Source organism: Mus musculus, chromosome 15 (assembly GCF_000001635.26).
Source record: "Mus musculus strain C57BL/6J chromosome 15, GRCm38.p6 C57BL/6J".
NCBI classification, from domain to species: Eukaryota; Metazoa; Chordata; class Mammalia; order Rodentia; family Muridae; genus Mus; species Mus musculus.
Genome location: NC_000081.6, coordinates 103,172,653 through 103,200,055, shown reverse-complemented (window position 1 = coordinate 103,200,055; position 27,403 = coordinate 103,172,653). Strand labels below are relative to the sequence as shown.

The 27,403-nt window shown below is 48.5% G+C and overlaps 1 protein-coding gene across 9 annotated transcripts in view; it reads left to right on the top strand.

The window, feature by feature from the left end:
- Positions 1 to 8,510, top strand: part of Cbx5 (chromobox 5) — a 48,359-nt gene extending 39,849 nt beyond the window's left edge. For 5 of the 9 annotated variants that reach the window (XM_006520372.4, XM_030248308.1, XM_006520376.3 and 2 more), the window contains one exon: positions 265 to 8,378. In XM_006520372.4, the coding sequence (XP_006520435.1) occupies positions 265 to 415 (151 nt within the window). In that variant the 3' untranslated portion in view covers positions 416 to 8,378. Of the gene's footprint in view, positions 1 to 264 lie in introns of all 9 variants that reach the window. The other 4 variants (NM_001358950.1, NM_001076789.2, NM_007626.3 and 1 more) reach the window with 1 other exon arrangement.
- The last annotated feature ends 18,893 nt before the right edge of the window (positions 8,511 to 27,403 follow it).

Below are 27,403 nucleotides of genomic sequence, written 5' to 3'. Positions count from 1 at the left end.
AACTGAGCCCGGGTCCTCTGTAAGAACAGCCATCTCTTCAGCTCTTTCTTTCTTCCTCTGTAAGAACAGCCATCTCTTCAGCTCTTTCTTTCTTGTTTATTTTTTGATACTGATGATCAAATAGAGAAGATGTACCACTGAGTTACACCTCCAGCCCTGTAAAGACCCTTTCTACTTTGAGATCGAACCAGCTAACCTCAGACAGTGACACTGACAGATTGCCTCAGTTTCATGTCTCCTAAGTCTTACACCCTTTCTTTCCAGGAAAGACACAGATGAAGCTGACCTGGTTCTTGCAAAAGAAGCTAACGTGAAGTGTCCACAGATTGTGATAGCATTTTATGAAGAGAGACTGACGTGGCACGCATATCCAGAGGATGCGGAAAACAAAGAAAAAGAAAGCGCGAAGAGCTAAAGGAGGAGGCAGTCTCTGTCGTTTCTCTTTGTATATAATACCTTTACTTTCCTGCCTCCTCTCTCTCCTCCCACCCCTTTCCATCCTAAACGCATCCATAAACCACTGCGCTCATCACTGTGCTCCACGGGGGAGATGCTGGTATTGGTTCTCCTGTAATATAACTGATGATCTGATTCCTAAGTGTAGCTCTGTGAACGTCAGGCATTACGTCATTCACATGCTGTGTGGTTCCCATAGTGTTCTCTTTCACCCTGATCTTTTCCTTCTGTTCCCCTGTAACTTTTTAATCACCTTAGAGTCATGATCTTTGGGGTTGGTTGCTTTGGGAGATTTTATTATGACGATGACTTCAGTTTCTTGATTGTTATTAGATTATATTGATGACCAGCTGGCCTTTGTTTTGACATACTGGCATAGAAAGGATATTGTCCATCTATTTAGAAAACTATTAAGGGCAACCTACCTGTTGTGTCTTTTCCGATCTCATTTAGCTCTGCCAGGAGAATACAGGGTCCCTGGTGTGGTCTTGGGCCGCTCCTGACTATCCTCACATACCCTCCCATAACAATTCAGTTCTCTTAGGGCTTGAAACTTCACATTTAAATCTGTCAAGGCGCTCTGTTTAGCCCTCACACTTTCTTGGCCTTGTTACTTTCAATCCCTGATTCTGCTTCTGTAAAGTGGTATCAATTTGTTATTAAATGACAAGATTAACTGTGGAGTCTGTAAGCTGTAGTGCAGGAAGATAATAGGATGGGGCTGGATACAGTTATCACGTGGTGTGTGTGTATTCTTTCCTTTATCCCTCATATTTAGACTGTATTTATGTAGGTGTGAGTGATTGCCTGGTGCTTGCTTGTGCCAAGGTGCTGGGCACCCTCTAACCCTGCCAATTTTTATGGCCTCCCAAAGCATTCCTGTACCAAAGAGGCATCAGCAGATCCATGCCATTCCCTTCCGTGCCATTATTTTAAGTTGGGAATTTTTGGAGAGGAGCCACTAGCCACAGTGTCACTGGCTTTTACGTCCTTGCAGCAGTGATGCTCTTTAATTTACTGCCTCATGGCTTGTGGATTTGCCACCAAGTCCTCAGAGGATTAATGTTCCTGTCCTCTCCACTTGAGTCTGAGGATTTTTAGTTGTAGCTTATTTTAAAAACATAGAAGATTATGGCCTCAGAAACCGACAGGTCTTGATATTAACTTTTTGACACAACCTTCTCTCACAACAAACTACTTCCTTTTTGGTTTACTCTTGCTTTGCTATTATTTCTGCTCCTATTCTACTTTTTGTCCCCTGAAAAATGCCCATCTTCTCTTCATTTCTTTCTTCTTGTATAGTTGAGGAAGCTGGAGAATCAGGACTAAAAGTAAGGAAATAACAGAGTTTGGAGCTGAGCAGTCTTGTCCCAGCTCCAACGCTGAGGAAAAAGAATAAACGCTGAAGTAGCCTTAATTCCAGACTTCGTCAGCTACTGAGCTGCTTTTGTTGTTGCGTTTGATTTTTTTAAAGCAAAGCTGTCTGGGCCAGAGCATCTAGCCACCGGGTTGTTGATAGTAATGAGAGGAATGGATGGAGTGCTTCAGTCCACAGATGAGCCAGATAATATGCAAACCCTAGACCCATTCACAGCATTTGTTAACACTGCTTTCCTGCTCAGCTGCTACTTGAGTTCTGTGTTCTTGAATAAATTATGCCAACAATTATACTGCACCGTTGAGAAGGCAGCTTGTACTGCAGTGACATGGTAGACAGACAGTGAAGCTTTGCCTTACTTAAGTCAGCCAGGAACAACTTGTGAATGGTAATGTGGTGGGAGAATAGCACCTAACCCATACCTCACATGGGTGAGCTTTTTCTCTCTGTAGTCCGTAGTTGTCTGAAGATGTTAGAGGCAATATCAAATGCTGGATAAGTGACCGATGTCTGTACTTAACTTGATGAAATGAAGGATGGTTAGAGAGCAGATCTGTCCTTCAGGCAACCAAGGCTAGTAGTAATTAGGGCAGATGAAAATAGCACAGAAGTAGCCAGAGCTCCTGAGGATCTTGACTGGCAACTAGAGGAAAGGACCACCCACTGAGTAGTCAGGAGTAGTGGGCATGTACATTGCAGTGACCATATTTTTTAAAGCAAAATCTTAGCCTTTGGGCAACCATAACAATGATATTTAGTCCTATATAATATAAACCATAATAATGAGATTAGTCCTAAGAAGTCTGGCCTGGTGACAAAAAAGTACACAGTCCCAGACTGATACAGGGGTACTGTATGTTCAAGGCCTGTTTGGGAACTTAGTGAGACCCTGACTCAAGATAAAAAATAAAAGGACCGAGGATACAGTCTGAGAGTTAATGCCTTGTAATGCAAAAAATGAAGGGAAAAAGTGTCCTGCTGGTTTTAATGCTCTTTGTAATTTTTTTCTCTTAAAAGTTCATGGAGTATTGGTTTTCTGTTAACTATTACCAAAACATCCTTGTTTTCTTCTTAGTACTTTTCCTGGTTATATATAGAAATAGGGAACCGGGATTCTAGTATTATCTTCAACACTCAGTGTAAAGAAGCCAGACACCCATCTGTGCCTCCAGCATGTGTTGTGCCAAGTAGCTTGTTTCTGCTGGAGAATTGCAGCCTTGGACAGAAGTGTTTCCTAGAGCTATCTTCCCTCTAAAGAGTTCACAACCAAAGGTGAAATACTCCTAAACACTTGACTATATTCTCCTGTGTTAATCCTCTTTCAAAACTAATTTTGTGGTACTGGGACTTGAGCTTAGACATGCCAGGCAAGTGCTGTGCCACTGAACTGATGTCTTTTTCTGCCCCTTCCCCGCCATACACCATTTTATTGTTGTTCTAAAGACTTAGTCTCTGATACCAGGCTAGCCTCAACTTGCTGTATAGACAAGTTGAAAAGAATTTTTTTTTTCATCTGTAGCAGTCTTCAGACATACCAGAAGAGGGCATTGAATCTCATTACAGATGGTTGTGAGCCACCATGTGGTTTCTGGGAATTGAACTGGGGGCCTTTAGAAGAGCAGTCAATGCTCTTAACTGCTGTGCCATCTCTCCAGCCCTGCCAAGCTGAATTCTTGATCTCTTGCCTCTATCTCCCAGTCTCTAGGATTGTAAGTGTTTGTCACCATATCTGGCTCCTTCTTTTGTAGAGACTGGACCTTCAAAATTACCTATGTTAGCCAGGTATAGTGTAATACACCTTTAATTACAGCATCTAGGAGGCAGAAGTAGACCAATCTTAATTAGAGGCCAGTCTGGTCTATATAGTGAGTTCTAGGCCAGCCAGACCAGTATAGATTCTGTTGCGAAAGGAAAAAAAGAAAAGATTGGCCTTGAACTTAGGATCTGTTTGTATCAGTTTTGTGCCACTATACCTGGCTCAAAATCTTTTTTTTTTTAATTAAGTTATTGTGTATATGGGATTTCTGCCTGCATGTATATCTGTGCACCATATGCATGCCTGGTTCCCTAGGAGACCAGAAGAGGGTCTTATATCCTCTGGGATAGGAGTGAGCTGCTATGTGAGTATTGAGAATCAAATCCTGGTCCTCTGGAAGAGTGGGTGCCACCTCCCACCCTTCAAAACATCTTTTTAATGTTGAATTTTTTTCTTTTTTTTCTCCCCCGCCCCGCCCCCCTTTTCTGTTTAATCCTGGCTGTTTCTTGCCGGCTTCACCCTTTAATGCTCAAGTTTTGCTAGCTTTACACGAAAGCAGAGGTGAACTGGGTGATCCATCAACATTATACACTGTGCTGTTCACATTTCTACCACTTTAGCATACATCAATATTGTTTTCATTCAACAAACATTTTGGCTCAGGATACAAAGTTTAAACTCCTTTGCTAGAGAACTTTGATAGTGGTATGGGATGAGTTGATCATTATAGTTTTGTATAATGAATATTGCACATGTATATAAATTACTGGTCTGGGGCAGCAACAGGTATACAGAAGCATGAGCCTTTAGTGGGCAGTTAGCTCAGTGGTTGAGTGCTGGTGGAGAATACATGAAGCAAAGCACTGGGTTCTCACGGGAGGAGGGGGAGGATCTGCAATAGGAGGGTGCCATTAACTGGTTTATCTGTGGGAAAGACCTGTTGTCTTGGATGAACTGAGTTAACTGGCCATGTGGAATATTGCAGAAAATAAAGCTAGAAATGTGGTCATTACCAAGAGTGCAGATACGTGAGCATAAGAACCATCTTGTTTAGACTGCCAAAGTATTCATGACTTTGTATTGTCTGAAGATCTCATTGTATGTGGTGGTGTTATGGGTCTGTTTGTATATTTCTTCTTAATGGGCATTTTAGCAAGTTGCTCACACTGTTCAATTTCTCACCCTTTTGGAGAAATCAACATTAGTCTGGCTTTAAAGCCTAAAACATACCATCTAATGACAGACTTTGTTAGAGAAAAGCTTAGAAGTCAGCTAATATCTGAGTGTCTGCCTTTGGGGAGCAAGCAGCTCCTGTGTCTCTTATATCAAAACCTTCCACAGGAATAATGTGTTCTGGCTCCTCATTGTGCATGACGCCCCTCCCAGATAAGAAACAGTCTGGTTTTCAGGTTCTCATTCTGACTTTTGAGAGCACAAGATAAAGATCTTAGCTCTACTTGGATAATTGACTATAGAAATCAGAATTCTCAGAAATCAACTGCTTTAGAAGGTTAAAATGTGAAGTTTCTTGTTTGTTTTTTGCTTGTACTGAATATTTTGAATTTTAATCTACCTCGTCTCATTTTTTGTAGTTACTTCTGTCATTGCCACTTGAGCATGAAGCTTGACTTTGGTCGTTGTCTAAAATGGGATCTCTCCTGTTCAGTGACAGTTTATTCTCTTGCCTTTCCTCTTGGCCCCCATTTCACCTAACATCATCTCTTATTGCTCCTGTCAGAAATATGTTTTAAAGTCTTGTTTTATGGGAAAAAGTGGTTCACCAATGCTGTTTGTCTCTGAGGTCAGTGAGAGAAGGAGTTAAAACACAGTGGTGAAGGAAGGGCAGATCCTGCTCTGGAGGCAAAAGCTGACAAGGAAGGAGTCATTAATTACAGACAATTTCAAAGTCAACTGATTGTGATCATTAATGTCACAATAGATCAAAACCTAATTATCACAGCCTAGGTAAGAGCCATCAGTATTAATCGGAAAATCTAATAGGAAACTATTACCAAGAAATTAGGCCAAATTGAATGCAATGAACTTTTTATCATCTTTTTTTGGTAATGTTCTTGGTGTTGGCAACTGTGACCCTAACAGCTGGTCCAAGCCCAGATTGCTAATTTCACTTTTAAAGAGCCTAGGCTGGCCCTAGTGCTTGTAGTACTCCTGCCTCAGCCTTAAATACTGGGATTATGAGGGGATGTGTGCATTCCTGTTTGTGTGGGTGGGTAGGAGAGAATTGAACTCAGGGCCTTGTACATTTTAGACAAGTGCTCAACCACTGAGCTGTATTCCTAGTTCAGAGTGTTTTGTTTGTTAGGGAAGTTTCCAGAGAGACTGAATCTGAGCTAACATTGCTGAAACACCAACCTTGAATTTTCTCATCATGGATTTGTCCAGTCTAATCAGATCAGTGGGATATACAGGTATATATTAAAGTCATAGAGTGTCCCTGGTGAACATTGTTGCTGTATCATCCGTTGAGTGCTTGTGTATAGAGCTCTGTACTGGCTGCTGTGAAGGCTGTGGGAGGAAGACAGTGTCCTGCTTTGAAATTCTTTGAGAACTAAAAAGATAGTTTCCTTGTATGACAACAGGAAGAAGATGCAAGCCAGTGTTTTCCTGTTTGCAGTAACGCTAGGATTTGATCCTGAACAGCCTGGCAGTGTGCCTGATCCCAGTAGTTCTAAGATAGGAACAAAATGATTTCCCACTGGAATTCTAAGGGATGGGGAAGATATCTTTGTTTTCCTTTCTGTGTTACAAGTTATATCTCTGGTAGTAGGAGAAGCCATCAGTATGTCCTTAAGATGTTTGTAAAGATGCTACCACCTTTGGGTGAGATGAGTCAGGCAGTGGAAAAGTTGCTGTCCTTTGGGTGTCACAGGAGGAATGCCAGGCAGTAGTAGAGGGAATTGTGCCTAGGAGTCTACACTGTGCCCTGCAGCCCTGCTGCACTTCAGGTGCTCAGTGCTAATCTTACTTAGGAAGGCCATGCTCCTTTCTGGAACTTGGATTACCCACTACAAGACTGAGAATCAGTGTCTTTTGTTTGTTTGGTTTTTTTTTTTTTTTTTTTAAGACAGGGTTTCTATGTAGCCATGGATGTCCTGGAACTTGCTCTGTTGACCAGGCTGGCCTCTAACTCAGAGATCTGCCTGCCCCTGCCTCCCAAGTACTGGGATCAAACATGTGTATCACCACTGCCTGGCTAACCCTTCACTTCTTAAGTGAGTTTTAGTGTTTAAAATGCAACTTAATTTTCAAAATGGCACTAAGGTGGTTTGTCCAGCCTTGGTTTACTCCAGATGAGCAGCAGCCCTCAACAGTGTGTTGATTGAACTCATCTGGCTGCAGTGAAATGGCTGAAAGTGAGATTTTCTAGTGCATACTTCTGTGCTAGCCTCCCTACTTGGTCTTAATGGCTGACCTTGGGCAAGTCTTTCCTTTCAATGCCTCAGTTCCCCATCTGTCAAATGGGGTGATAATACTGACCTACCTCATGGGGTGTTGTGAGGCATTACAGATCAGAGCTGATCAACTCCTTTAGGATTGCCTGTGGAGGATACCTTCAGTCGAAGTTTTTTTAGCCCTCACTGAGCTACTTCCAAGTTTGGAAGTACTTAGTGACCTTGGTGAGTTTCTGTCCCCAATCCCTTAACCCCTCATCAATGCTGCTAGTTCAGATGTTGACAGTGTTTTGTGAATGTTGGAGTCTTGATCATCCAGTCTAACTTGGGATGCTGTGAGGGAAGGCACTTGTGGGCTCTGTGTCTTGCATCACAAAGAGACTTAGAAATTCAAGAGCCTTGGGTTAGGGAATCTTGAGGCAGGAGTGCTACTTCATGTCTTTCTCTGCAGGCAGGAGTTAAGGTCCTATTCTCATGGATGACTTGTGCTGATTGTCTTGGTAGTGTGGATTGATATTGTTGCTTCCATTTTCCAGGCTGACCTAGGACAGGTCGTCCACTGAACTCTTCATGCTCCGATGCCTCTGCCCTCTCATAGAAGCCAGACGGCTCAAGCAACATAACACTCCCTTCCCCTACCAAAAAGAGCTACATTGTATTTTGTTTTTTTCTAGAAATAGGTATACCATTTCAGAATTGAGCATTGGTCCTCAAGGCTTCTTTTCAGTTCACTGTGTGTGGAATCTGTCACCTCTTTTCAGTGTATACCATCTGACCCACTGAGGACATCTTGGACACTTGTTTGCCCACCTGAGGGTTCAAGAGCCTTTCTTGCTCTGTCTCAGTATAGGGACTAAGGCATCCCCAGATTCTTCATGATAGGTTTCCTTTTCCCCTACTTGACCTTCTATTGGTACCCATGAAAAAGCACAAGGTCCTAGCTCCCTGTAGATACACACTCCAGTTCTGTTGGGTAGACTCTACTCCTAACAGGGGTCCTAGAGGGTTCTCTGGAGGATGGGAAAGGAACAGTCTCATGTCCTGCCAAATAGTAGCCAGCAGTTGCCTTACCCCTGCCTGCTGGCCATGAACCCACATTCTCACGGAAAGGGCTTTCAGAGACCCCTGGTTTTTCTCAGCACTGTACCATTTTGTGTAGGAAGCAGGTCACACCTTGTAGCCAGGTCTAAATGGAAGTGAGACAGTGAATTCTCTGTGGACTTTTTTGGTTTGTGGGGGGGTTTTGGTTGTGTTTCTTGGTTCTGTTTCAGCCAAACTTGTCTGCTTTTGATTTCTTTAAAGGATAAGTGGTCTATCTATCTATCTACACGTATGTTTGCATTTTAAGTGTAAGTGTTTTGAGAAAAAAAAAAAACAGACATTATGTCATTCTACAACTGACATCCAATTCAGACATCATCCTCTCCCCCTTCCACCCTCTTTTTCCTCTTTTCCCTCTTTTCATACTCTTGTATTGGTTCTAATAAACGATTGCTTTTCAAATATGGATCTTGAGTGGTAGTTTGAAGAGCTGGGTCTATAAACCTTTTAAATTTGGGTCCTGCAGTGTTAACCAGTAGTCATACATTTCTGGCATTTTCTATTTCTTCGAGTGCTGAGCATCAAACCTTGTGCATGCTAAGCAGCACTCACTCCCTGAGCTGACCCCAGCCATCCATCCATCCCATTTCTGGAGCATTTCTGAAGGAAAAGAAGAGAGAACCGGCTGCTGTTTACCTTCTTTGGGGATTGTTGGTTCCGACTTTCTACAAACAACCACAGGGTGGCGCCAACCCTGGGGAATAAGCCAGCACTGGTGCCTACTGTGTCCCTGAGCTGAGTCGGTTTATTTGCCTTCTTGGTTTCCCTGCTCTTCCAGCTCTTGATAGATGGTTCAGAAAATAAAGGAGCATCGGGTGCTCTTCACCAATAAAGCATCAAGCAAAGTGTGAGGCTTACAAAGCCCAGTGTGGTTACCCTGTGACTGTATCATCTTTGACTTGTTTCACAAATACCAAAGAAGCCTGTGCCTTACCTGTGGGCCAGAAATGGGGTGGCGTGGCAGTAGGAAATTGAATCAGGAGGGGAGAGTGAGGTAATGTGGCCCTGAGCCTGGTGTGGTCGGTCAGGAGCATGCAGAGTAACACCTGAAGATAGACCCTGGAGCCGAGTCCTGGTTTCCACCAGCTTGTCTGCAGTTCCTCCCTCTTGTTTTCCTTCCTGGCTGCTGAATTATAGGGTCTCTGCAGTCTAATCTCGTAAAAGTCTTATGAAGACATCTGTAGGTTGGCTGGCTTAATGGCCCATGACCCCATAAACATGGGACAGGAGAGCCATTTGGTCCACTTCAGAGATAGGCCTTTCTGGACATTATTTATTTCCTACCTCTGAGGTCTGGGTCTGCTTTTCCCCTTCCTGTTCTAGTCTGTCTGCCTTAGGCCCATCAAGAATCAGGACTAACTCCAGAATTACAGGGGGTTTGACCCCACTCTCCCAGCCCTAGACAACTATCTTGGTTTGTGTCTCCCATCTGTGATGAAAGGAGTCTGCCTGGCCCTGGTTCAGATGAGCTCTTTGCTGATATAGCTTCCCCTCAGAATCTTTCAGTTTTCAGACTGGGCAATTTTGCCTCTTCCTTGTTTGCGTTAAAGGTTACCAAGCTAGTGAAATAGATGCACTGCTGGCAGCCGGGGGCAAGTGGAGGGTCACTGTGGGGGTCTGTGATCTGCTGGCTCATTGAGCACGTAGCTCTGAACGGCTCGGTTGGAGTCAGCAACTCCAGGCTCTTTGCTCTTTGAGAGGAAATAGAAGCTGGAGCCAGGTGTCCACCATGATGAGAGCTGACCCTGACAACAGGCGGCCATGACAGCAGCTGCTGTCCAGGCCTGGAGTAGACCTGTTTGTGTACTTGGAGAGAGGAACACAAGAGCTCGGTGGGTAAACTGCAAAGTTGCAACCCAAGTCCAGTCCCTGGAAGAGATCAGGAAAAAACCAACTCCACAAAGTTGACTTCCTTATGTATGCTTTTTTGTGTTTGGTTTTTTTAAAGGAGACCTCACTGGGCATGGTGTCATGCTTGAACTCCAGCACTTGGGAGACAGGGGGAGTTAGATCACTGTAGGCCAGGCTATGAAGTAAGACCCTATTTACCTGAAAGGGGGGTGGGGTGGGGTGGGGTGGGGAGAGAGGCAGTGACAAGGTGAAGGCCGGGTCAGTTGGAATGTGGGCGTCTGGCAATATAGTCACTGTGTGGCTCTTTACAAACCCTGAGCCCACTATTTAGTGTCATGTGAAAGCACTGTCTAGTCTGCGACTCTAGTCTCCTCCCTGATCTCCATGTTGCCTCTGTACCCTCCCTTCAGCAGCTGTAACATCTTGGTTTCCAGGTGCAGGCTCTCTCCACTCAAGCCGTACCACCCACTTTTCATGGTATTTGCCCAGTGTATTGTGTGCATTTGTCTGGTTCTTATGTCTTTTTTCCCAATTTCCGATTTTTTTACCCTTCCCAATTCCATAAGCAACCTTAATTTGGTTATTTCATTTCAACCTACCAAATTATCATCTTTCTTGCAATGATCCAGGACTCTCTTTATAAGCTCGTTCTACCCCATGCAGCCTCTAGAAGCAGGTGCAAGTCTATATAAAATGTGGTGCCCACTTCCAGACTGGGAGAAGCAAGCCTCCGGCCCACTTCCAGACTGGTAGCCTCCAGCTCCCTCAGCAGCAGCTTGTCTGATAATTTGGTTGTGAGCCAGGGAGGGAGAAATGCTGATAATTTTAAATGGGGGCTGTGAGTGCACCCTCCTCCACCCCCTCCTGTCACTGCTGCCTTTGGAGAAGGAAGGGTGTAGGGAGATACAGCATTGGCCACAGTTGCTACAGCTTGTGAAATTTTGCCACATCTGCAAGGAGGCAAGGGAGCAGGTGAGCAGGAGTCCTTGCCATTGCTGTCGGGGAGTAGGGTGGGTTTCCTCCAGCTGTATCCACACCTGCAGCCCCTCCTGAGGCAGCCTGGCTTCCCTCATAATTTTCAGCTTCCTTGTGTGTTTCCGTCCATGGTGGGAGCCAGGGGTGCTCAGCTCCTAGGGGCCTGTGGCTATCCTGTGTCCTGTCTACTGCCTTGCTCTAGCTTCTGCCTCACTGTCTCATTCAGACAATGTGTTTTGTCTGCATGTATACCACACATATATGACTGTGATCTACCGTGTGGGTGATGATAGGAAGTGAACCTGGGTCGTCTGCAAGAAAAGCAGGTGCTTTTATCCACAGAAGTATTTCCCCAGCCCATTAATGGCAACATTGGAGAATTTTTATAACCTTTGGGGTGTTTGTATCATCTCAGGGCAGGGGTTTCTGTAAGACTGGAAGTTGCTGATATAAAACCATTGGATTCTTTGTGTGAAAAACACCTTTTTGAGGCAGAATCTCAAGGGTGGCCTTGAACTCTTATTCTTTGGCCTTAGCATCCTGAATGTTATTACAGGGGGGCACCACCACACCTAGCTTCTGTCTGAAATATTTGTTCCTTTCATCATATCTGTAAAAACTTTCCATTCATCAGTCTGGGGAGCATGTAGGCCGCTGGAAACCTGATGCCCAAGGTTGTCTCAAACTCACTGTTTATCCAGGAGTGAGCTTGAATGTCTGATCTTTCTGCTTCTACCTCCCAAGTGCTGGGATTCTAGGTATGTGCCACCATATCTAGGGCCTTGTGCAAGCTAGGCAAAAGCAAGTGCTCTACCAAGTGAATTATGTCCCTATACTCACCCTACCCCTGTCCTTTACTTCACTGGAAGAGTGAGTCTGGGGCATGGATTAAAGAGTTGGGTCAGTGTAGTTTGGGGACCAAGATACAAGCTTGAGGAGGAGGTGGGAAAGAGAGAAGCAGACAAGTGTCCCTGTGGAAATCAGCACATGAATGAAATGGTGGCGGAAAGGCAGAGGTGAGAACTTGGTGAGATCAGATGTGCCCTGTGTGCCAAGCAGATTCAAGGACTGAGGAAGCCCAAGGAAGGCGCATGCTTCTGTGGCTCCAGGCGGCAAGTGCCATCACTCCCCATAAACAGCAGGCTAGAGCTTTGCTTCCCAAGAGCTCTCTCGGGGCAATGAATCAATTCAGCATCCGCCCTCCCATGATCTGAGAAAGGGTAGGCTTCCCTCTCAATTCCATGACCTCCCTGGAAACCTGAAGAATAGGTGGATAATTTTAGGTGCCCCTGTGCATCTTTAGTGGCTTTAATTTTTACTCGGGGGTGGGGGGTGGGGTTGGGGTGCCTCAATCTCCGCAACCTTTAGGCATCCTAAAAAGGGGATGACAGGAAGAGCAAGGACTTGGCAGTTCAGAGGCCACAGGTAAAGATGCCCAGTCTCTGCTGGAGGGCCAAGTGACACTTGATGAGATTTTTACTGACTGTCTCTGGGTCCCTCACAAAGAAATGGTGCATCTGGATGTGGGTGAACTGGAGGGAAGGATCCATTTGAATACGTTTGTACTCATTTTGACTACATTAAATTCCACTAGGTCTAAGTTGAGCCATTTAATGGGCATGGGTGGAAAGCAGTTGCCTGGAAAATTCAAGGCAGCGCATAATCCGCAGATCATTTATGAAAATGAGCAAACGGTGCTTGGGTTTCTGCTTAGGAGGAGTTTCTCCGAGCTAAGAGGAAGAAGTCATTATGGAGAAGGGACAGTTGCTCCCTCTCCTACCTCTTCTCCAAGCATGCAACTTAGTCCCTAAGCTAACATCCCTACCTCCAGCTCTCAGTTCTGAGAGAGGCCTGGGAGAACTAAAAAGTATGGGGGAAAGAGGAAATTGAGGATTATGGCTCAGTTGCCCAAGTGCAATGGGTTTGGTCCACAGCACGGACCCTGAACACCCTAGGCTATGGACAGGGTCATTAAGTGTGGAAGAGTACAAGCTGGATATGTGTACGCCCAGCACCACAGAAATACAAGTTTGTTGGTTCTGTTGTTGCACAGGCTGTACGGCAGCAGTTAAGCCAACCCTCTGTATCAGTTTCCCCGGGACCAGGACACACATGATGCACAGACATCAGCACAGACAAACACTCATACTTTAAAAAAACTTTTTTTTTTTTTTCATGATAGTCTCACTATGTAGCTCTGGTGGCCTGGAACTCACTATGTAAACCAGGCTGGCCTTGAACTCACAGAGATCTGCCTGCCTCCGCCTCTGCCTCTACCTCCACCTCCTAAGTCATGGGACTAAAGGCATATGGCACTACACCTGGGTTTTAAAAAGTTCCTTAGGTTTATGAAACATTAAAAAATTTTAAAAAAGGCTGATGAGATGACTCCATGTGTTAAGGTGTTCGAAGCACAAGGCCTGAACCCTGGAGCCCACATAGAGGTGGAAGGAGAAAACTTGACTCCACAAAGCTGATCTCTACACATCCGTTGTGACATGGTGTGGATGCGTGCTCACAAATACACATTAACTCACTAATTTAAAAAATATTTGCAAATTATACTTGTACTAATTTATGAGCTTTGAAGCAGTATGTTGTTTTTTTTTGTTTGTTTGTTTTTTTGTTTTTGTTTTGTTTTGTTTTGTTTTGTTTTTTGAGACAGGGTTTCTCTGTGTAGTCCTGGCTGTCCTGGAACTCACTTTGTAGACCAGGCTGGCCTCGAACTCAGTGCTGGGATTAAAGGCATGCGCCACCACGCCCGGCTGAAGCAGTATGTTTATAGTGTGAAATAATTGAATTAACATACCCATCACTTCTATTACTCCTGCCTACCTGGACCGTTTTCATCCTTTGACCATCACCTTTTGGCTCTTCCCCAGCACTTCTGCCTATAACTCAGAGGAAACTGGCCCGTGCTAGGCGTCTGGGTCCTCTGTACCAGAAGCAGGCGTGTTTCCAGCAGGACTCCGGGAGGAGCTCCTTTCCCATGAGACCAAGGACTCATCTCAGTCCTTGGCCACCGATTTAGGGCCTGTGACCACTGTGAGAAGACAGACAGCAGCTGGGCCAAGCCAGGGATGGGGTTCAGTCTGGAGAATCAGAATCAGGCTGCCTGAGGTGATTTGGAGGTTCATGCTGCCCTCTGGCAGCCACCGTGGAAATCGCATCCAGGTCAGCTCAGACTGAACATTCGTCCAATGCCAGGGTTGCCAGGGACGTGTCCTACTATGGGCAAGGGGCAAGCGACTCCCCTTTCACTCACCCAAAGCGGGGGAAATCTGCCCTTTCATACAAGTAGTAAGCCTTTGATTCCCTCACCGAGTGGGGTCTATCTACTAGGATCTCTCCAGTTTTGTAGCTCAGGTTCAGCTTCAAGAAGAGAATGCTTTCTTCAGGATGAACCACGACCCCTTGGCCCGGTCTGAAGCTGTCCCTGCAGCCTGCATTCCCATGCCCCAGGTTTCCCACCTTTGGATTCTCGTGCACCGGGTGAGCTGGGGTGGCTTGGAGAGCTGCGTGGAGACAGGCCTCCTATGCGGTTTTTCACGGTTGTCCTTGAGATTGCCTGGATGACTTTGGAGTGTCTGTGGGTCCCTGAGAGGATCGAGCTTCACTTGTTTTTTTTTTTTTTGTTTGTTTGTTTGTTTTTTCGAGACAGGGTTTCTCTGTATAGTCTTGGCTGTCCTGGAACTCACTTTGTAGACCAGGCTGGCCTCGAACTCAGAAATCTGCCTGTCTCTGCCTCCCAAGTGCTGGGATTTAAGGCGTGTGCCACCACCGCCCGGCAGGCTTCACTTGTTAAATCGCCGTCTAGTTTTTCTGACCCTGGAGCACCAGACTCTAGCTCAAAGTAGGACACCACCAAGAACAGACATGATCCCTGTCTTGAGAGACCTCACAATCTAGGGAGTGCAAGAGACCAAATGCCTCTGCAGATATTGGTGCCAGGGGGCCTGAGAGGACAGTGGAAGCTCTTTTTTCTTTTATCTCCGGGTGTGTGTGTTCTGTGAGAGAACCCAGGGCCTTTCATACTGTAGGCAGGTGCTTTACCATTGAACTACATCCCCAGCCTTTAAAGATCAGCTTTATTATTAATAATGATACTTATTACTGTGACCGGATCCTGATATGAAGCTCTGGCTGACCTGGAATTTACTATGTAGCCCAGACTGACCTGAAACTCAAGATAATCTTCCTGCCTCAGCATCCAGAGTGCTAGGATTACAGGTGTCAGCTAACATCTGATATACGTGTGTATGTGTGACACACACACACACACATACATTTTTTACTTTGTTTTTTTTGTTTGTTTGTTTGGTTTTTGTGTATGTGTGTGTTTTCAAGACAGGGTTTCTCTGTGTAGCCCTGGCTGTCCTGGAACTCACTCTGTAGACCAGGATGTCCTTAAACTCAGAAATCCACCTGCCTCTGCCTCCCAAGTGCTGGGATTAAAGGCATGTGTCACCGCTGCCCGGCCAATTTTTTTTTTTAATTAATTTTTTTAGGGTCTTCCTACATTGCCCGGGGTTATCTTGAATTTGTGATCCTTTTGTTTCAACTCCTGAACATTTGGGATTACAGGCCTATACCACCAACTCTGTCTGGGAGACAAGAGGGCAGGAAGGCAGTCAGGGTAGGAAGGCAACAGCTCATGAGCGGAGTGAGGGCAGTCCAGAGGCTGCAGTCCTCTGACAGAAGGCCAGTGGGCACAAGCCTGGCCCAGATGTAAGAGATCAAGCTACATGGAGCTGCTGGCAGAAGTCGAAGGATGTTCTTAACCAGAGCATACATCATAATCTTTGCCTGAAATTCGGGGAGTTTCCAGAGTTTTGGGGCACCCCAATCACATACACTGCATTTCAGCAGGATACCAGACTTCACCAGTCCTTCAGGAAGGTTGGACTAGGAAGGAGTCTAAGTGGTCCTGGAAGACTAGGAGGTGGTGGTGTCTAATCCCGGTTGTGGACCTCGGTCTGCGGCTGGAGGATGCAAAGAGATGCCCAGAAGGTGGCGCGAGCCGGCGACAGCGGTCAAGCACAGAGGTGGCCCGCTCCATGGGTCTCACTCGCCCTGCGTGCAGCCCACCCACTGCCAAATGAAGGCATGCAGCCAAAGGCAGCCGAGCACAGCTGGATATGCAAATGTGTGCAAATGACATGGCGCCTTGGTTGGGGAGCGAGCGCGGCGCTGTCACAATTCCTGCTTCAAAAGACTTAGGGTGGGCTGTGCATGGTCCCAGTCCCGCTTGCTGGGTGACCATTTCCTGGGCTCCCACACACTCATCCTGCATAAGGCACAGGCAAAGAGCAGGCCCCCTGGCATGGAGAAATTTCCCTACCCACCTGTCAGCTGAGCGTAGTTCCTTAATGAACAGGCATGTGAGGCTCGCTGTGACGATACCACACTCACCCCAGCCTCAGAATCCTCTCTTCCCAGGACCAAACCATTTGCCCTCCTCCATTCCTTCATTAATATCCGTCTCCCTGCTTCCCTATCTGAAGTCCTTCCAGAAGTCTAACCACAATCACACTTGCTGCTGTTAGTACGTTACTTTTCCTTGTGGTTTGGCGAAACCATTCTACAAGTCCAGGTTGCTGTGTTTTTGAGTGTGTGTGAACAGGCTGAAGGATTCCAAGGCACTGCTGAGGAATAAGTCCCTACCCTAGGCTAGAACCCCGGAATCCGGTCCGGCGCCTGGGCGCTCTCCCTCTTCTGCGCCACCTACAACGGCCACACGGGGTCTTCCTTGAGCTAAGAATGGGAACTCGTGCGCCCCACGCTGGTGCGGGCGGGATGCGGGACTCTTAAGACTCGGCTCAGGCTTCCCACCGAGCACCTCTCCGCAAGCAGCTTACGACCTCCATCCCCCATCCCCACACCCCAAATCACGCTTAGTAGGAGGGCGGGGAGGGAGCCACATACTAAGCGCCCTCCCAGGGAAACTGAGGCTCTCCACCAGTCCAGCTCTTGGGGATTGGGTATGGCACAGCTAGCGAGGCGGAGAGATAGGAAATTAGAATGGGGGTGGAGGGAGACCATCAGAAGCAGCGTTGGATGGCCTGGATGACAAAAGGCGAACGGAATGCAAGATAGAGTGGCGGGGACAGTTTTTTGTATAGGGGAACGGAATTGTAAGCAAGAGTGGGAAGAAAATTAAGGCACTCACTTTCTCCAGTGAGGCTGTAACTTGGCAGATTTGGCTGTAGATGCAGTAAGAGGGATGGTGGTTAGACACCAAGAAGGACTTCCCCAAAGTAGTCAAACCTGGATGCTCAGGGAGAAGGACTGAAAATGAGGACTGTAACCTGAAACCCCCTCATAACTAGAAACTGGTAGGGAGAGGAGGTGTGAAAAATGCTGCGGCGAGGGGGGGGGGGGCGGGGCGGGGCGGGGTGGGTGGGAGGGGGAGGCAATGGAAGGAAGCTCAGGTGGAATGAGTCGCCCTTCACCCCCGGAAGCGGCGGCGGGTCGGACCAGGTGCTCACATCGTGGCCGCCCACTGGGACGCCCGGGTGGCCCCGCGCCCCACCCCCGCTCCAGGCTGGCCCGGTGGGTTCCGGGGCGAGACTGTCTGCAGGACCTGCCTCGCCTCGCTCTTTCCAGTGCCCAAGTCGCCCTGGGTGGTCGCAATTTGGAAGCACACAGTAGGGAGTTTAAGTCCCCCAAGACCCGTCCCCGCGGTTGACACCGGGTGTGTGTGTGTGGGGGGGAGGTAAGGTGGGGGGGAGAGGCTCAGGTGTCCGGCAGGGGGCGCCCGCGAGAGCGAGGCCCTGCTCCGGCACGTCTCGCGCGCTCCCTCTGCTGGCAGCGGCGCTGCCTCCACTGCAGGCCGCCGGTGGACCCCATAGACGCTATCCGACCCTAAGGCAGGCCTGGCTCCTCTCCATCCTTCAGAGGTGTGGGAAGATTTAAGAACAACGATCCCACGCAGTTCTGCAGCGACTCAAGACCAGCAGAGTGGGAATCCCCAGACCTCAGAGGGATCTTTCATGTCCACTGTGGAGGCCCGGAGTCCAGCCTGTTCCCAGGGTCTCCTAGCCAAGCTCCAAAGTACCAGTGCTCTTCCCCATTTGCCAGAACTGTCTTCTGAACACACAAATCAGTATGGGCCTCTCCCTATCTCCAAAGTACTCACAGGAAAGGACGCTCCTCCGGCCACCTTGGCTTTGCCCATGTCCACACTTGTCCTGCTCCTCAACAGCCTTGGCAATGGCTTGCAATCTTCACTAGCAGGTTCCTGCTCAATCCTTAACGTACACTTCAAATGTCCAAACTGAGTTTTTCCTTCCCATAGAGAGTCCAGCTTGCCTATAACAGAGTCTGGCCTTTATTTGATACTCCTGCCTCCAACTCCTTAGCGCTGGAATTATGGGCACACACCACCACCCTAGGCTACGTGAACTTTAGAAGCATCTCTCTTGTGGAGGCTTTTATCCTAGGCGTGATCTAATTATTATCCTGTTTTCCATGCTTCCATCTAGAACAAGATGGAGTTCTTAAGCACACTTAGTGTTGCTGGGAGCCCACCTAATCTCTCCCACTGAAGCACACAAGGACTCACGTGTGCCCCTAGGCCTAGACTGACCTCTACCTGCCTATAAGACAATGGGACAAACCACTCCTGGAGTAGACTCTGGACTCTCAAGAGATCAGCTGTCCCCCTGTTTCTTTGGTTTTACTGGGAACCCAAATCTAAGGGAGGGAGCTGCAGAGCCTAGATACAGATGGAGGGCACTTACTCCCTGGAGAGTACTGAGGACTCCCCGGTACTTCTTGGGTCTAACCTACTCCTCACTCACCTAAGCTGGGGCTTGGGGGCAAAATCATAAATTTGGGAGACAAGAGGAGAGATAAAGATCGTTTGTTGAGAATGGTGTCATCAATCAAGTTGCTGGAGAGAATGCAAACAAAAAAAAATTCCCTAAACCTGGGTGCTCAGATGCAACATTCCAGCCTTTCTTAAAAGTCCCCAGCCTCGAGTCAGCCCCTCCATGGGTTTGAGGTTGCTATGGGTTCATCTCTAAGTTCTGTCTGTATCCTCAGAAACCCCAGTCCTTTCCTCTCCCACTTGGGAAGGGTCTTGGGATGGAGAGAGACATCTCCACCCACTCTGTTAAAGATTATATTTTTGAAAGAGCCTGGAGGGAGATTCCCTAACTCCTAGTTTCTGAGTTTCAGGTTGAGGACAGCCAGATAAATAATGGCTTGCCAAATTAATTAATTATTTTATTAGCCTGAGTAATTATTAATCAGGCCATTAATCACCCAGCTGTGTCCTATGAATAGCAATTAGTTGGGGGTGGGGGCAATGGAGAATCAGGTCATGGTTGTAAGGTCTGCCAGCCTGTATACCTTCTCCAGTCTTAGGAAATTTGGGGAGATTCATGGTGTCCCATCTCTCTCTCCCCTTCACCCTCACACCTAGGCATTGATGTGGACACTAGAACAGGGTCTGCCTGAATCCCTTTGCCCTCTCTCTTGGTTGTCTGAGGTCATGTGGGGGTAGGACCATATACACAGGTGAAAGGAAGTGAAACTGGGTATAGAGATGGGCTGGGGAGACAGCAACATATGCCAGATGTCTCTACAGCTGCAGTCCCTACTGGTCATTGAAATATGAAATGAGTGATTGTATTAGCTCCAAGTTTGGCCCTTAATTCAATGTGTTGAGGGGATGGAGAGATGGCTCAGTGATTAGGAACATTTGCTATTGTCTATAGGCTTCAGGTTCAATTCCCAGCACAAAGAGACTCACAAGGGTCTGTAGCTCCATTTCTGTAACTCTAGTGTCAGGGAGTCCAATGCCCTCTTCTGGCTTCTGAGAGCACCAGGTGCACATGTGCTACCCAGACATACATACAGGCAAACACTCATACATATAAAGTAATAATAAAATAATTTTAAAAATTCAGCGTGTTGGAAACGTGGAAATGGAGGAGGTAGAAAACAAAGGAGAATAGGTCACATGGGATGGACTGAAGTCGGGGTAGGGGTGGGGTGGAGGATGTACTGGAGACAGACTGGCTTTTTGCCTTGGAGTTGGGAACCTGCCCCTCCAGAATAGATGCCTGGGGACTTCCTGCTAGACCCCTCTGCTCCCAGGACCTCTGTCCGGACATTAGCAATGGACCCAGCTCTTGATCATCAATTCCTTGGTACTTCCTGGCACTCTGTCCCTGCTCCATGGGGTTGGGGGTGTGTGTTGTGATGGAGAGCTGGTGAGGTGGAGTCCTGGATACTGTCACTGTGCTATCTCACTCCTGTCCTGCACTTTTGGTCCTTCCTTTCCCTGGACTAGGTGCCTCAGAGCACCCTTCCTCTGCTGTGTTGTCCTGAGAGTCCCTCAGCTGGAGCCACTCTCCCTTTCTGTTTATAGAGGTTCCTGCTTTGTATTTACAGTAGACCTATTTGGTTTACAGCCTACCCAGGGCAGCTGCACTTGGGGGTCTCAGGCTCTGTTCCCTGCACCGTGTTTATTTGTGAGGAAGGGAGGCTGTCCAGACAGGCTGGTGGGGGGGCCAGAGGGGAGATGGTGGTGGGTGATGGGTTAAAGAGGGAGCAGCTAGAACACAAGAAGCACACCCGGAAGCAGAACACTCTTAACCCACTTGCTCTTAAGTCATCTGGAAAAGAAGCTTCCCACCCCAGGCTCACCTGTTTGGGGCTCAAGCTAAGAACGGAGAAACAGTTTTCCTTCAACCTCAGACAAGAAGGGCCTGTCCACCCATCCCTGCTCAATGTATGTTCTAGCAGAGCCCTGGGGGTAGGGCTGGGGGTCAGAGGTGGGCAGCTTCTGGCTGGACAGAGCTTGCCATGACATAAACAGGGTCTGGATCCTGGCCCTTTGTTTGGAATTCTTGGCAGCTGGAGTGGTGGTGTGGGAGGAGATGGTCGGGCAGTTGGTGGGAAATGGAGTGGAGAGGACAGGGCAGACCTCGGGAAGGGTGGGGATGGTGCTGAGGGGCACAGCTCCATGCTGCAGAAGGATATTTGGACCTTGGCTTTCAAGAAAGGTCTACAACCCAAAGTCCCTTGAGCTTACTTGACACCCTCTCTGCTGGAATCACCCAGTGCCTTGTCTGAGCTGGCACATGGAAAGCAGGAATAAAGAGGGGCTGTCAGGTTCAGGGCCTGGGGCTACAGCCCAGTGTCCCACATGTGAAGAAGTGCTTCCTGCCTGTGCGTCCTTGCCCTGGCTTGCAGAGTGGCCTGGTTGTCTGCTCTGGCACTCATGCCTGGCTTGGAGTTACTGTCTTCAGCAGACACTGAGTGGTACCTAAGAGACTCAGGGTGGTCATTGTTGCAAGGAGTCCTGCCCTTGCTAGTAGGCACATTTGATATTTCCTCCCATCCCTAACCTACTGTGGATGTGAGAGTGGGGTGTGGGTGGGTTTAGGGCTTGCTTCACATCTCTGGCAGCCCTGTCCCCAGGTCTCCAATGGTGTTACAGTCCTTCCTGTAGCTCTGTTGTCCCTCTCCCGGTTGTTTGTCAGGCTGTGGGCATATCAGGAAAAGCCCATGTCGGTTTTTTCTATTGCTCCCTCTGCTGAGCTAACAAACTACTTCGTGACTCTGCAACACTTCTACAAGGGCTCCGCCCTACGTGTCCAAGATTTTCAAACCTCGTTAGCCTGAATGTCTATGACTCCTTTGCAGATTCTAGAGGACCTTGGGAACATGGAGAGGAGCCCCCTTCTAGCCCTGGTTCCCGGACATTCCGTGGCTGAGAGTGAAGTTCTTCACACTGCCAGCAGAGGGCAACACGCACGCGAGGGCGGGCGAAGGATTCAGAGGGGCGCTGGAGGTCCACCTCAGGGAACTAACTAGCTTTGGGGCAGAGTTTGTAGGCCTGCTGGACATGGAGGGAATCTCCTGTTCTCTGCTTTATTTACAGGCTCTATAAAGCTAATCATATCAACTATAATTTGAAGCAGGAAGTTTGTACCTGACATGTCACATTCCCAAAAGAACCGTGAGGAGCTATGATTTCCATTCTCTAAAGAACGAACTAAAACTGAGGAAGGTTAAATCACGAGCCCAAGGTCACACAGCGGGAGCAAACAGGGGCACATAGGTGGTGCTAGGTGGCCCTGCCTGGGGGGTCTTGCCCCTCCAGCTCAGTGTGCAGCCTGCAGGCCCCAAGCCCAGCCCCTTCCTTCCGGCGCCCAGCAGGGTTCAAAGGAGGGCTGGGCGGGGAGCAATCCCCCCCAACCCCCAGCCTCCTGTCCAGGCCAGATGCCTTTGGGGCCTGGAGACAACGGCTGGAGAATGGGGCAGCCATAAACAGCGTCCTGGCTGCGGGAAGCTGTAAAACTAGCGGACTGAGGCTGGAATGCACAGGGATCCGGGAAGGATTTTCCGCAGGGTCTGGCTGATAGCATCTTTGGGGCCCTGGGGTCAAAGGGGAACCCGCCTCCCTTTCCTCCCCCAGCCCGTGGTCCTGCAGCCCAGTACTGTCTGTAGATGTTCATCACGTGTCTGTCTCCCAGCCTCTTTGCTTGTTCCCAGGCATAAGGTCCCTGTTTGAGCTTGCTGGCTGTGTGGCTTTGCTTTGGTCCCCTTCCTTGTGAAATGAGAACTACTGCAACCACATTTATCAGATCTTAAAGCACGCAGGACATGGCCTCGCTCAATTGTTTATTCATTTCTAAATACCACTGCGTTCGAAATTCCTTTTCTGTAGAGGGATCAGGGCCAGTGGAGAATCCGTCTCATTCTTATCACAGCCTTTCCTGGGATCCCGGAGGGCGGGGCGGGGGAGGGGAGCAATTGGATGGGACGAGCCTAAGGACCAGGTGAAGCTGGACAGCCTACCTGCCAACAGGCCGGGCTCTCAAACCTAGCTCCTGCAGGAGAGGCTGCCACGCCACACTTGACCAGCAGGGGGAAGCAGATGCCCGGCCTGTAGCACCCAGAAGTGGTGTGCCAGCTCGGCTCCGCATTGGGTGGTTAGAGCTGAGGAAAGCAAAGGGAGACCAAGGCGTGCGAACCGCAAGGTCAATGCCCTTACCTCTGAACCTCTGTGTACGAGAGTGAGGTAGTTTCCAGGTGAAATGCACAGAGGTCACGTGTCTTAGAATGCACCCAAACGCCAAGTCATCATTTTATTATGGTCAGAGGGGACTCAGATTGTCTGATGGTCCAGTGCCTTAATCTTGAGATGAGATAGCTGAAGCTGGGGGAGGTCAAACGGCTAATCCAGGCTTGCAGCAGTTTGTGTATACATCCCTGCTGCCGTTACTAGTGAGGTCGGTGCATCTGTCGGTATGAAGCAGCCTGAGAATCTACCCCAGGGTGCCTGCTGAAGGTCCTGCTGTCCTCTCACTGGTAACTCTCCTGCCTCTGCCTTGACCTCTCTCTTATGGTTCAGGTGAACCGACTACATGAAGGCTAAGCACTTTCTTCCCTTGACTCCAGTGTTGGGAGCAGGGCAGGACCTCTGGTAATAAAAATGTAAACCTTGCTAGGTGTCGTGTTTCACACCTTTAATCTCAGCAGCAAGGGGACAGAGATAGGTGGATTCTTGTGAGTTCAGGGCCAGCCTGGTCTACATAGTGAGTTCCAGGATTACATAGTGAGACACACTGTTTTGGAAAAGAAAGAAAGACAAATCTCTCTCTCTCTCTCTCTCTCTCTCATTCTCTCTTCATCATCATCATCATCATCCAGATTGGACAAAATCCACCATGTATCTGAAGATGACCTTGAATTTCTGGTCCTCTGCTTCCATGTCTCTTGCTTCCACATCCCAAGTGGACCCACGTGTACCATTATGCCTCACGTGTACCATTATGCCTGTGATAGAATTTAGGGTAGAACCCAGGAATTCGTACGTGTACTATTCAAGCACTGTGCTGAGCTCTGTCTTCAAGCTAAGAGCCACTATTATTCCTTTCATTATTATAGCTGACACTTGTACCAAGATGATTGCCACACATATCACACCATTTAATTATTCGATCCCTCAAGAGCCCCACAGGGAGGGCATTTTGACCACTTGCCCTCCACACACAAGACATCGAGGCTCAGGAGGGTCAAGGGTCTGCCCTGAAATCACACAGCCAGCCAGCAACCCTAGCTGCCCTAGCTGAGTACCAAGTTCCAACCACACAATGGTGCCAGCCACTTGACAACCTACCCAGGTAGACTCTAGAATGCTCATCAAATGTCAATCACTTCTCATTCGCTATTGCCCTGAATCTCTAGCCAATTCCTGTGAATACGTTGCAGCGGAGGGAATGGAAGCTTCAATCAATAAGCAGAAGGGATAGGGGCAGGAACAGGGATAGGGCCAAGCCTCTCAGCCCGGCTGTCTGGCTCCAACTTGCTCCAAAGTCTGCCTTTACCAAAGTCACAAGCACAGTGATGTAGATTCAGAAACAAAACCTGGATTCCTAGAGGACCCAGGTTCGATTCTCAGCACCATGTGGCTACTCACAATCATCAGTAATTCCAGTTACAGGGGATCTGATGCCTTTTTCTGGTCCCCATAAGGTATGCAGATAGTGTGCAGAGTTACAGGCAGGCAACCCACAGTCAGTCAGTCAGTCAGTCAGACAGACAGACAGACAGACAGACTTGCATGTTAGTGTGCAGAGTTACAGGCAGGCAACCCACAGTCAGTCAGTCAGTCAGACAGACAGACAGACTTGCGCGCACACACGCGCGCGCGCGCGCGCGCACACACACACACACACACACACACACACACACACAGACACACACACACTGGATTCCTGGCCTTTTCGATGCTCTTGGTGGTCCCTGGTGTTCTAGAAAGGCAGGCTCCTAGGCGAGGCTAGACAGAGAGGTCATTGGAAGCAGGTTGTCCTCCTTCCATCTTCTTCCGTCTTGGTTTCTCCTTTTGCTTCTTCCACACTTTCTGCTGTGCACGTGTTCTCTGTCCTCTTAGCCTGAGCATCTCCTCTCATCTCTCGGCTTTCCAGATGAGCTCTAGGCCACTTGCTTTTAGCCTGTCTGGACCAGCTTGTAAGTGTGCCTTTGAATGACACTGGCTGCCCTGCAGCAATGCTCAGGCCTCCTGAGCATACTGACCAGAATGATGCCAGCATCAGCTTCCTGCAAGAGAGCTTCAGGGCTGCCAGGCTGAGCAGGCAGCTCCTAGAGAGGATCGGTCACATCCAGGCTGGGAAGGGGATGAGTTCCCTAGCCCACCTCTGCATGCAGCAGCTAGGCACTGTTGCCTGCTCCTGCCTCAGTGGAGCTGGCCAGCCCAAACTGAGAGAGAACTGGGACCCAGGCCTGTTCCAGATCCTGGGGACATTCCACTCCACAGTATCTGGGAGCTCTTCCTGTGGCAGATGCTGGGCTGGGCTCAGACTGGAGGAGCCTCTGGTTCTGTGGACTGAAAGGGGACCTGGACAGGGGCTTCCACAAACAGAACTGGGGGCAGGACCAGGGTCTCTGGAGTCAGGACAGTTCATGTTCCCTCCCTGGCAGGTGGAGTCCAGCTTGGTGGGGGCCTGGCCTTGTTTCCCTTCCTGCATCAGCACAGGCCATGTGAGTATCCTTGGGATGACTTATAATTGGGTGTGTGGGAGGGCGTTAAGATCCCAATTCCTGAGTTCTGAGGGGTAGTTCAGGAATGCAGAGGCCTCTGACTGCCCTTAAGGCTGAGGTAGCAAAGCCCCCTCCTCATCCCCAGCATGGGTAGACTTGTCAGTCAGTTCATATAGGGAACCAGTGTGGGTGTTCTCAGGCTAGGTCACCTCAGGACATTTAGGGGCCATCCCTAACCATTTCCACCGGAGATCCTGTCCCATCTACGGACTTCTCTCTTCTCTGCCGTGTGATCATCTCTTCTCTTCCTTTTCTGTCACACTGTCATGCTCAGCTTTCAATTAGCTAATGGTCCCCCGTCCCCCCGAAAATGTCATCATGAGCCCTTTTCTGGGAAATCCTCCCTGTGGTCTCTCTCAAGTCTCTCTTCCAAAGCAGCCCCTATCCCAATTCATCCGGCAGAGGGGTGTCCTGTGACTGTCCCAGCTCAGTCTGATATTGCCCTGTCTCTTTCACTCTCTTGTGCTTACTTCTCTTTCCTCTTCAGAGTTCCAACATAGTTTCTCTGGCTTAAAATGGGGTAAAAGGCTAAAATAATCCTCACAGTGAAACCCTCTAGGTTAGATATCTGGACTGACTTCCAAATAGTCCAGGAGAGTAGTCCTAAAGAGTATGGCTCCAGGGGAGAAATGGTCTCTGGGGTAAAGCCCTCACCAGGTTCCTTCTTGGCCCACATTTTCCCACCCTGTCAGGATCCTTGGCCTTTATCACAAGTGCTAGAAATGATGCAAAGCTTGAGGTCTCCTCAGGGCCTCACCAGTGTTACAGGCTCCCTGCCCTTGCCCTTTATCCTGGTCTAGGACTTGTAAGTGCTGTTCTTCATCTACTCAGCCATCTCTTTAGGACCAATGGAGTCTCTGGAGAGCTACATGTGTGGGGAGCCCTGATTGTGGGGCTAGCCTGTGCATTCGGTAGTGCGGGAGACAGAACATGTCTGAGTGGCTCTTACTTCAGCCTCTGGCCTCTGTTTCACCTAGCCTTAGCTGTGTCCAAGACGAAGCATTACAGAGCCCAAGCATGCGATGACACGAGGGATACTAGCTCTTGATGGTTCACTGATCTCCTGCTGTCTGCTTGTGGCCTCAGGCCAGCCTGACTGATCACCAGCACACCCACAGGGTGCTAAGCCAAAGCTTGCAGATTACCCTGCCTTGAAGGCACAGTAGAAGGCCTTGAGTCTTCACAGTCTGTCTATGATTCTTTCTAAGGGTTACTGGGATCCCTCTCCCAAAGATCTCAGCAGGGGAGAGATTCAGAGGAATAGAACCCATTGTATGCCTGAGCCTCACCCTTACCACATGCTGAAGCCTTGTTTGTTTGTTTGTTTGTTTTTTAAGATGAACATTTTCTGTGTAGTTGTGGCTGTCCTAGACCATGATGGCCTTAACTCACAGAGACCCATCTGCCTCTGCCTCCGAAGTGCTGGGACTAAAGGACAGTACCAAGTGGGACTTTGAAGTGGGACTTGGACATGCTGAACTCTTAGAACTGTACAGTGTGCCAGATATGATACTTTCAGCTTGTAATCCCAACACTTGTAAGACAGGAGGATTGCAGCCTACTCCTTTGGCTTCAGTCTCTCTCCCTCAGGGCTGGAGTCACACGTGTGAGGGAACCATCCAAAATCAAATCTGATCTCTTTGGATGGATAAGGAAACTGAAGCCCAAGAGGAGACATGCCAAAAGCCGGTGGCTATGGAAATCCAAGGCATTAAGCCTTGTTCTGCCTAGCCTGACCTCAGAGCTCAGTCATCTCCTTGCAGCTGCCCAGGCCTCATAACCAGGCTGGGTGCGTATGGCGCCTCTGATCCTGCCCTGAGCAGCCACAAGGGGGCTCTGGGACCAGCCTTTTTCCTTCTGGTGTCTGGTGCTTCGAGAATCCCTGCGAAG